This window comes from Rhyacophila brunnea, unplaced genomic scaffold, assembly GCF_057557595.1.
Source record: "Rhyacophila brunnea isolate RB1 unplaced genomic scaffold, BYU_Rbru_1.0 scaffold_15, whole genome shotgun sequence".
In the NCBI taxonomy this organism is placed as follows: Eukaryota; Metazoa; Arthropoda; class Insecta; order Trichoptera; family Rhyacophilidae; genus Rhyacophila; species Rhyacophila brunnea.
In genome coordinates this window covers 4,850,872-4,863,086 of record NW_028232806.1, presented here as the reverse complement: position 1 = coordinate 4,863,086, position 12,215 = coordinate 4,850,872, and the positions used below count along the sequence as shown (strand labels likewise).

Below are 12,215 nucleotides of genomic sequence, written 5' to 3'. Positions count from 1 at the left end.
TCACCTATAATCAATCAGTGTTTAAGGTTATATTATGTTTGATAAAATAAAAGCCAATATAGTAGAGAAAGATCGCCCAAAAATATCTTCTGACTGAGTTAAATATTTAACATAAATGTATTAATAATATATCAAAGAATGCAACAGTTATTCAATATTTCATTTTATTTTCTCAATAACGATACGTACTCTTTAAATAGGTATAAAAATGTAAAAATAAAATATTAAAACACAGTTAATTCAAATTATTTACAGTGTATTTTTAAGTACAAAGATGTGATAGAGTAAGAATATAATACAGTGAAAATAAATAAAGGATGTGTAATAGTGCCACAGTAAAGTTATAAGTGTGACGAATTTTCATAAGTTATAAACGTGCTAACAAAAAATAAATATGAAAATGGTTTTGTAAAGCACGTTAACATGGTGGTTAAATAACAAGCGTTATTACTTAATACAAAGTGAGCTATGTGCTATAATTTCACAATAAAGATTTACAGTGCCCAAATGAATAATGAATTTTAAACTACTTCTTACGTAAATCTGATAATAATATTCGAGTAGAGAAAATGATAGTCAAAGTAACTTACTACCAGAAATGAATTATAAAGTTGGTGATAACAGTTTTTTTCGAAACATCCTACAGTGTATTTGACAGGATGATGTATTACAATATGTGAAAGATATTAACTATCCTTGAAAATGGAGACTAAAATAATTGAAAATAGTTATATGGAAGTTATAACTGAAACAATTATGTCATCAGTTAATGAGGAGATTACGAATAGATTAATGTGTAGAAAATTAGATAATATGTTGCCATATGTCTATGAAAATAAAAATAATAATATTGAAGTTGATTGCATGAATTATATCTGTGAAACTGTTTGTATATTCAAGGATATATTCTATTGCAATGGTTTTAAAGAATCCAAATTGAATAAAAAGATAACGGATAATTTAACGAGTAATAAAGAATATTCTGTCAGTTGCAAAACGATAAACACAGAATGCAATAATGATGACTGTGTGTTATTTAGCATTGAAAAAAGTGAAAATGCTATCAAGCACGCTCATAATAACGATGCTATATGTACTTTGTGCAATAACTTTTCACACAAAAATCACATAAACAAAGATGTACGCGAAAAGAAAACTAGAACAAAATATAATTTAAAAACAACGCCATTGTATTATAAAGTACTCTCAATTATAGTTGCATTTCTTTCGAGTATGCACACAAAAAATAGACAAAAAATCAAGAAGAAAATTCATAGACAATCAGAGGATTACTTTCCATTTCGGATGGTGTGTTTAGCGCTGGTATTTTTTAGTATTGCTGAGTGTTTTCCCGTCGCATCGGCAAATGGGGTCGATAATGACGTGATTAGCTTTAATCTGGACGCTCTGAGAGATAGCGTCGACGGAAACGGCGATGGAAACTTATATCCGGTCGACAGGCAGAGGCCTTCGAGTCAGCAGGAAAAGGATATTTTTATTCTTGAAGCATTGGCAAGAAGAAAAGCCGGGCAGTACATTGGGACGACTGATGATAATGTCATTGATCTTCTTGGGAGAAGTAAGATTTTGTTTTTATTATACTTAAATCAAAATATATTTTTATAATCATTAAGTAGGTAGTTATAATATTATATTATAATCTATGTATATGTTTGTTATATAAGTACTATATATTTTTAAAGCATCATAGCAGCTATATTTTTTTCTGATTCTCCTCAAAATTGATATTTGTATTCAGTATTATTTGGCAAATCATCATGGAAAGAGACACAGTTGTACAGCGTATACAAATTTATTCGAGCAACGTTTCGTTTATTCATTAAAATAATCGACCTACAGTCGTTTTTTAGTTGGAAAATTCAAGTTTAATCGTAATCCAACTTATCAAAAACGTGAACGTACTGCTGAAAATATCGATGTTGTGAATCAAAGTATGAATGAAAATCCAACATGTTTTTTTAAGATTTGTATTTAAAGGTGTATAGAATACAGATAACATGGGACCTTAAACCGAATGACCATTTGGTTGCGTTGAAATTTTGTTGATTGGGCTTTAAAGCAACTTAAAACAGACCCATTATTTCATGAAAAACTCATCCTCAGCGATGAAGCTTATTTTTGATTAAATGGCTTCGTAAATAAGCACAATTATTGTCACATTTGGAGATATATATCTCTTATTAGATATCTCTTTAGTGGTTATGCAAAACTAATTTGATATTTCATGCAGTTGACATATTGTCGTATCAAAACAAACATTTCAATATAAAATTTATCTATAAATACTTGTCGATAGATATTTCCTCATCTATTATATGAATGAAACCAAAAGTAATACATTGATAACTATTTTTAATTTGTTTTATTGTGTTAATTGTCAATATATGGTGGAATTGCATTGTATTATTGATTTATATTAATAAAATGCATTTTTTTGTACTTATTCCACTTTTTTATTTAATAAATTTGGACCGGTTTTGTCCGCCTCAAAAAGAGACATTTTCAATTGAATAATAAAACAGGTATTTACCACAACAAACTCATAAAGGCGGCACAAATAATCTACTAATACATCGCATTATCCGTCCAGTAGCGCTTTGTCACTAACAATTAAATTAACATTAATGATAATTAACTATTTCTTTCATTCGATTCGAATAATTCACAAGATTTAAGAATGTATCATTCTAATTATTGAACATACATAATTTTGAAAAACACTTTATGAGAGAGTATATAGAAGTTATAGGTATTAAAAAAATCGATTGCCAAAGTAGCTTGATTTGGAAAGAGCGCTAATGAGTAGATATTAAAATTGACCAATAGTTAAAATTTGTCACAATTAGTATGTCACTGCGTAGCATATTGGTAAATGCGACGGATAAGGCTTAAACCCGGGAGATACAAGGTTCGATTCCCCGTCGGGGTGGCTTACTTTTTTCAAAAAAAAGATTTTATCTATTGGTTATAATTATACTCTCTCAGAAAGTGTTTTTCAAAAATGATGTATGTTTAACATTAATGAGTTTGGATATTATTTCTTACTAGGTACATCATTAAGGACACTAAACAAATATTCTAAAATTATTAAAATAACATACAGCAAAAAATGAAACAAAAAACATAATTTACAATAACATTCCAATAATATTATATTATATTATATAAAATCAATAAAACTATCTAAAAAAAAATAATCATGCAAAAGACCGAGAAATATGAATATAGGTTATGTAAACAAATTAATATATGTCATTCTAGAGATGCCGATAGAAAAAAAATCGTTGAGTGTAGCTGTCAACAGTTTTCGTTTGAATACAAGAAGCCAGTTTGGACTCAGAACTCAATCATAAATCTAGATTTAATTATTTTAAAGCAAAATTTCACAAAAATATTTTCAGCTGTGCTGTCACAAACAGGAAGTGTTCTTGCTTGATAAATACATTCCGTTTTAATTTCCAAAGACAATAATCACATCCTCGCGACGTAGTTCAACTCCATTTTGAAACCTCTATGTTAAGTAAATAGCGTTGCAAATCGTCAACAATAGAAGTTATTTCAGCAGGTAAACATCGCCGCACACTGTCTTATTTCAGTTCGGTAGATGTGGCAATCATTTTAATATCGCTATCACTTTTGAGTCGTCTGCCATTAGAGAACAAAAGAGAATATTTTGCAACGCGGCTCCCTCCTGGCAACATTTGATATTATTTTAGTTCGCGGAACAAATTCAAGAGAATATTGTTTTTTTTTATTATTTGCAACTTTTTTTTGATAATAACTTTACGAGGCACAGTATTGTTGGTGTAACATCCGGTGGATCGAAAGTGTGCAATGATTTCCGAAAAAAATTAAATCATATAAAGCACGTAGAGCCAAATATTATTGCAACCAATAAAATTGATAATGAACGTAGTAATAATCTAAGTAATAATATAAAAAATTAGTTAACTAATACCAAAATATTCATTATTTCAAATTTTACCATCTGGAAAAACATACTAGTTTAAAAAAATATATTATACATTTGTTTATAAACAGTTTTGGGCAAAGAAACTAAACGAAAAATTACAAAATGTTGCCTGGAAATAACTACTAATTGAGTTAGTGTTTTCTACCAGAACCATTTTTCCTTATTACATTTAACTGGCAAGCGACTTAGTGTTTATAGCACGCCCCTCTACCTATCACCAAGGTTAAGGGCAGTTTGATGTTGTACATTAGACTTCCCCATGGTTCTGCGAGGTATAATGAAGGGTATTTATTCAGTGTATTTTAGCTTATTATTACTATTACTACTAATTGTAACAATTACAATAAGTTAGTTGTAATTGTTACAATAAGTGCTATGTTTTAACGGCACCTCTTTTGGTTGTGCTAAATTTTAGAGCGAGACTGTTTTTTACTGTTTAGATGGCTAACTTATTATAACACTTATAATACTTCAATACAAACCAATGACATATTAAATGAACAACTCACTTCATACCGGCGCGCACGAGAAATTGTGCATGAAAGTCATTCACAGATGTATAGGTAGATGTCACGTGACCGTATGACGTATCCATTTCCATTATGCGATACAAGCTTCGAGAATTTATAGTAATATAACCTTTATTGTAATGGCGTATTAGTGTCATGACTCATTGCGTTAGAAACAGATTCTCGGTTACTTATGACTTCTCGGAGATTAGACGCAAGTGATCCCAGCGCATCACAGGCGACTGTCCAATGGTTCCTGTCATTCAATTGCATTGAATAAACATTATCTTAAAATGGCATTTTATAAATAATAAATAATATTAACACATGAAAAGTGATATCCCATCTTTCTTGGAGTGTTTAGTAGATTTTTTTTACAATTTTTAACTAGGCACATTGGCATTTTGTAACACAATAATAACGGTGGAGTCGAAACCTGACAGTCAGAAATTTTGTATGGGCAGACCCAGCGGTGTCGCCAGACCGCTTGCAAGCAGAATGTTCACTTGAGCGTAGGATACTGATATTAAAATATGAATTTCGCCATCCGGCAGACCCGACACAAAGTGAGTGTCATTTTATTTTCTAGATGCTTCGTCCATATTAATGTCATTGATACAAACATATGATAAACTAGCCTCGTTAACCGCCGATAGTAGTCTTGTGTATAGAATAGATGCACTCATGCATTATTTAATCCGTATACATAATTAGATAGATGCGCTTTCATTTGTGATTTGTCTACTTGAGATGTTATTGATAATATAATGTATTACAATATATTTGAATCGTTTATTTTATCATACCAATAAGTGCATAAGAATATTAATTGTGATAAATAACGTTTTTGTATTTTAAACGTAAATGGTTTGGTCTATTATTTCAAATTAAAATAATAAGGCCATTTCAAACCGTATATTTGAGCAAAATGAAATTTCTTTACGTATGATGTAAATGGGCTTTGGACGTTACCACCATAACGTGTTGTGTAAATTTACACATAGAATAAGTAGGTACGTATTTTTTACAACGTTTTTATTAGCTCGTATTCTTGTTTGTCCGGTAGTTGTTTGTCGAGTACAAATCTTGTAATTGATTTTTAACTAACCTTCCCGACTAGCTAGACATTTGACACTTTTAGAATACAGCAGAACATGATGCCAATGCATTATTTTAATACTTTTAGCCATCTTTAAGCAGAATTGACTTCATTTTCAGTTAATTCTGTTTTGTATAGAAAGTTATTTCAGAAAAATCCGTAAAAAGTAAAAGACTATTATTGGTTGCCAATGGGGTGGTCGTAGCAACTAACTTATTAATATACACGTGCGTTACTATGGAAATCAAAATGACATTTCAGTATTGTATATTTTTTTGTTTTTTATTTACTTCATATCAAGTACAAGCTTGAGCATATTGAGCATAATAATTCAACAGAAAATTTAAAAACGTTGTGTATAAGAAGTTATTTTTATCTTGTACATCAGATTTTTTCCGTACGTAGACTTCTCAGTTTTTCTTTAAACAGCCAGCTCATTAAATAAAAATATAGCATGTCTCAGTAGCAACACTAGAGTACGTTATGAAAAATATTTTTTATATTACATAATGAGTATGGGTTACTGACTAACAGAGTTGTCGCAGTATATCTACTTGAAAATGCGCTGTGTCGTATATTTACCAGCAATTAGGGATTCCAATCCCGGGATCCCGAATCCCGGGATCCCGGGATCCCGAGCTATTTTCGATACCTATGAATCCCGGGATTGATAAACATAATCCCGGGATTTCGGGATTGATTTTTTTATCAATTTTTATGGAACATAAAATAAAAGCAAAAATATAACAGAAAAAATACTTATAATAAAAAATAACTACATTAGAAATAAACTGAGTTTGAATGAAGTTTGATTTATACTCATGTGTAAGTTGCCGATTTATTTTATTTTTTCACATACATTATTAAAAATGAGAAGGATTGAAAAAAACAATGCTTCGCACTTTTAACAAAGTAATTCCACCATGATCTCATACGTTTTACGGCAGTTTCATATTTGGCTGACTAATTAGATTTATGAAACGGAAAGGCCAAAAGTACGCCATGATTATTTGCTTTACTATTTAAAATCTCGCTAATCCATTCATTAAGTCTTTAATATCAGAAACAGCAATCTCATATTAAATTCACATTATTATTTATATTACAATATTATTTACTCCATTAAAATTATGTATTTCCAAGATTGAACGTAGATATACAATATTAACAATAAATGTTTTAAATAGTATAAATTATACTAGATTTATTTTTGACCGATTTTATCAATGTTATTTGTGAATATAAATTTTTTATATTAACAATGGAAAAAAATGCCAATCCCGGGACCAGTCCCGGGATCCCGGGATTGTCAAATTGTAATCCCGAAATCCCGGGATCAGAATTTTGGCTCGGGATTGGATTCCCTACCAGCAATATTCATGCATTCAAATGCTGTAATAATCAAAACAAGTGATGACATATTGTAATTGCTATGAAAATTCGATTGTCGAAAATTAAACGTCTTAATGAACAAGACAAACAATTTAATGAACTTAAAACGATAGTTTTTCAGGAATTAATATAGTATATGATTTTAACCAAATGTTATAAATATATACGCTTTATTTGCACTTTTTACTACACTGATACGCCTCTTTGCCTGATTACCTCGCATAAAATTAGATCAAATGATATTTACTTGTATTTAAATAAATACATAATATATGTCTTTCTTTCGACCATGTCCGATCCTAATAGGATCATATGGGCCTCCACAGAGTAGAGGTTTGTATTAACAGATTTTATTTTTACGAGAAATGGATGTCAGCCACTTGCTCAACCTATTAGGTCCATACCTAGGGGCGGCATTGTATAAGAAAGTATGGTGAAGCCAGCAAGTATGGTGAAAAAGTATGGTGAGGCAGGTTGGTAATCAATTTGCGGCAAAATTTCCACGTTAACATTATATTATATGGGTACGTTATAAAGATCAAAGTAAATCCTCCGTGATGGTCTGCATTTTTTTTTATCGCGTCGCCATTTCTCGTGAGTTATCGGCTGTTGTCGGCATGCTTCATTCAGTTGTATGAGGAAGGCAAATCGTTGCTTATCTCTACTTTTAATACATCTATGGTCCATACCCTGACTCATATACAAATTGAAAACAATATGTGTACTTGCCAGACCCAGGATTCGAACCTGGGACCCTCGACACTATAGACCAGCGCTTAAGCCACGCGGCCATCGTGGGTGGTAATAATATATGTAGGTACATAAGAAAAATATTTTTAGAATGTATTACATGATTTTTATCCTAGAACCGGAGTACAAAGTTGTGAAGTGGAAAATCTACGCAGTGAGCAAAGTGCCACCCTTAGTCAGACTTAGAATATCGTCCCTTCCATGTATAGTCTAAAATTTTATCTAAATTTGTTAGGGACCTATGTTATTACCTATTTATTTATTTTTGGCAAAAAAAATGACACATCATTCACTGATGACGTGAAGGATTAAAAACTTGACAGGTTTGGAGGCTTCATTGTGGAAAATTTTCATATGAGATAAACCACCATTTGCTATTATTACAAAACAAAAACAGGATAGGTTGGGAGGATTTTTTATGCTCTCAATATTTTTAAAATTCAGATGTCACTTTCTAACGAAGAGACGGTTTAATGGAAACCCGCAACAGTTTTAAAATGTTGTAATATTTCGACTGTAGAAAGAAAAAGGGCGTAATCCACACAAATGAAATTTACAGGAGGCACAAAAACGTTTTTATTATGATTTAAAAGTTAAAATACAAAACAGACATAAGCGTGAAGTGCATGATAATTAATAATTTTGTTTTTATATCCCTAATTTGATATTATTAATGAGTTAATTAAAGAAAAACCCATGAATATGATGGTTAGGTCATTTTTCTCAATCTTCGTTTAATTGCGAGCTAAATTTTGATAATAAATTGGCGCTTGCAGCTTACATCCTTTGGATACAACATGTATTTAGTTATGTACAAAAATATGTGTGTGAAACATGGACCCTAAGTAAAAGAGAAATCCAGAAACTTAGAGTAGCACAACGCGGTATGGAGAGGTGCATGCTGGACATAACGCGAAAGGACGCGCATAGACAAGAGTTTTCGATGTGATAGAGTTCATTAAAAGCCTCAAATAGATATGGGCTGGACACATAGCTTGAAAAAGAGACAAATTTAGTCATCCAAGACGCATATCGCAAGGTAGACCTAGAGGCCGCTGGATCGATGAAATGATAAAGTTCCGCGGAAGTAGGTACGTGGCAATATAACGCACATGACCGAGAGAAGTGAATGTAGCTTGAAAAGGTCTTCATCCAGCAGTAGATAGATTCAGGCTGATGGTGATGATGATGATGACAACACTATTATCTAATAAAACCTATTTTGAAAAAATGAGGGTTACGTCCTTTCTAAAGTCGATTGTATTCGTTCCTACATTTACCGCCATTTATATCGTGCCCCTCTAAGCAACGTATGGTCTGCTAACCTGTACGGAAAATCACTGAATTTACATATGAAATATTATATTTAAAATCTATATGTACAATTATTTGCAATAGCATTTGTTTTGCGTTTGGCGTAAAGTTCTTCGGCCTATTGGTATTTCTTCCAGTGTTCCATCCCTTATTACCTACCTTTGTTTCACGTGATGTATTTAAGTTAAGATTTTAATTGTTAAAATAACTAATTAAAATATATTAGTATCTTACCATATAATTTCTGTTCTTTTCAGTGATCCCGCAAAGCTGTCGCTACAAAGGATCCAGGTTTGAATGCGGGCTAAGCATATCCTGCGTATTGGGAGGTGGAAGACCGATGGACCTCTGCTCTGGAGGTATGATCTGGGCTTGCTGTGTCGACAGAGATGCCATAAGACCAGCACCACCTGCCCTACACAACGTCAGTAAGTACCTACTACATTATTATTATCATCAATGCCATATGGAAATAAAGAATAAATACAAAATTCGACTAATGAAAATACTTGGAAATACTATGAAATAGTATGTAGAGTACGTAAGTAATAATTCACATTGTTGGTAAGCAAATGAATGCATAACAATTCATTGACACGCCAAAGGTAGCTACCGCCTTGTCGAAAATTGCCGCCCTTCTCTGCCAATATAAAAAAAAAACATTTTTATTGGAAATATGACAGAAGTCAAAGACATTTTGAAACAATTATTTTATTTTCATCAGGATGTACGTATAATACAAATTATGAATTATTTTACTGATTAAATAATATATAATTGAAGGCACTCCCGAACAACGATAAGGGCCACGTTTCAATAAATTTGAGGAATGAAGAAAAATGTACCTATAACCAAATATTTTTACATGAAAATAATATTTTTTATTTATTGATAATAATATATTATTATGAATATAGAAAACATAGACTTTTATACTTCTAGGCTTCATAGAGTCTTTTTTTTTGCCTTTATTTAATTGATATATACCACTAGATGACAAGTTCATACCACCAACATCCGCCATCTTTGTTCTGTTTATCGTTGTTGTTGGATTAAGTAATTTTCAAAACTTTAGAGCACTATTAGGAGTGAAGGATAAACCTTTTCGATACATCAATATTTTCACAGTGATCTACATATATATCTTTGATCTATAATTAACTCAATATGCAAAATATATGCCGCGTTCGGGGGGTGCCTTCAATTATAATTATAATATAGATTTCTTTTATTGTGTTAACTGTCAATTCGTGGTGGAACTCAAATCAATAGATATGTATCTAGTGAAGAACAAAAGCACAATTATAAATAAAATAATATTAATTAATGGCATTTAAAAAAATTGAGCCTGCAGCCATTTTTTTCACTGTAAAGTTCATTTTATAGAGCTACTTATTTGAATAACATGTTTCTTAATAACACCATTAGAAATGTCTTTTATGAACATTTGGTGCGCTTCTATCCATAGAAAATAAAATAGAACAAAATTTAGTATTTCGATGGGTTAATAGATTTATTTGATGTACCTCTGTCCAGATTTGTTTGTTTTGATAAAATTTAATTTGAAAGTTAAAAATCGATCAAAATATATTATATTATATAAACAAGTAACATTGGTTTAGCAATATCACCGTAAATCTATTCATATTTATTTATTATGTAATTTATGCATTAAAATTATACAATGAACATGACCGATTACAAATTTAAAGCGTTTAAAACATGACATAAAAATCAGTGTTAACAATATCTCTTCTTGTTCGTGCTTTTATGGCTAAGGATCGTGACCACATTTAAATTTCGCCATCCTTTGAGCAACCAAGACTTTCCATCCTTCTCGATCTTCCGCTTCTCTCAGGGCAGAATGGATGGTGCGCCCAGTCAGCTCTTTCACTTGGTCGCTTCATCGCGCAGACGCTCTTCCTCTGCTTTGCCTTCCCTGGAGGCTACCCAAAACTACCAGTCTCTCCAGGTTGTCCGGTCCGCGCCTGACAATATGTCCAAAAAACTCCAGAATTCTTCTCAGACATATCGTCGAGAGCCGTTCCTTTATCTTCAGTCTCTGGATGATTGACCGGTTCGTCCTGTGCTCCGTCCAAGAAATGCAAAGCATTCGGCGCCAACACCACATCTCAAAGGCATCAATTGCCTTCCGTTCTCTTGCCTTCAGGGTCCACGACTCGATTCCGTATAGTAATATCGAGAACACTAATGTTTGCACAAGCATCATTTTTGTGGCAATCGAAATTCCCCGATCCTTCCATATAGTGGTAAGGCGTGTTATCGCATTTTTTGCAATCTGTGTGCGCCTTCTTATTTCCGCTTCGCATCCGCACTTTCCACTGATGGTCGATCCCAGATATATAAACTCGTCGACTGTTTCGAGGTTTTGGAGTGTACTTGGTGTTGGTAGAAGGTTGGCCCGATCAACCACCATTGACTTGGTCTTATTCCTATTAATAAGGAGGCCGTATTTGCGACTCTCTTCCTCTACCCGGTGTAACAGCTCTGTGAGTTCTCTTTCATCAGCAGCGATTAGTGTGGTATCATCTGCGAATCTTAAGTTGTTTATTTTCTGGCCACCAATTGTTATTCCGCCTTGCCAATGATCTAGGGCTCTTCGCATTATATGCTTTCCATATATATTGAATAACTGGGGAGATAAAACACATCCCTGACGAACTCCCTTCTCAGTTTGGAAACTCTCAGAAAGCGCACTATTTACTCTTACCTTTGTGTGTCTATTGTTATATAAGTTTTTGATAAGACAGGTAAGGTGTGATGGAACTCTCATTTCCAGTTAACAATATAAATAATTTTAAAAAGTACATGGACACTGGGTAAACAAAGTAGACTATATCGTAAAAGCTTATAAAATAATGTCCACCTAAACTAACCATCACGTAAGTGGAGTATACTTATATCCAAAAAGATTCGATTGAACACAGAACAAAAGTTGACAACTAGCTACACACCTAATTTATTGACTTTCAGTAATAGCTACAAAAAAGAGGGATGAGAAAATGGGGTGACTTTCAAATCGGGACATGTTCAACGTTAGTGAAACTCACAACGAGATACGTCCATATACGTTAAATAGTGGACACACCCAGTTTTTATTGTCAACTACTGAGTTATTGCCTTTCTTTTCTGCAAT

General features: G+C 32.3%; 1 protein-coding gene across 1 annotated transcript in view; it reads left to right on the top strand.

The window, feature by feature from the left end:
* Positions 1 to 1,473: 1,473 nt before the first annotated feature.
* The window catches only part of LOC147074831 (serine proteinase stubble-like), a 30,908-nt gene continuing 20,166 nt past the window's right edge, over positions 1,474 to 12,215 (top strand). The window contains exons 1-2 of the mRNA XM_085942951.1: positions 1,474 to 1,579; positions 9,316 to 9,486. Of these exons, the coding sequence (XP_085799077.1) occupies position 1,579; positions 9,316 to 9,486 (172 nt within the window). The 5' untranslated portion in view covers positions 1,474 to 1,578. The remainder of the gene's footprint in view (positions 1,580 to 9,315; positions 9,487 to 12,215) is intronic.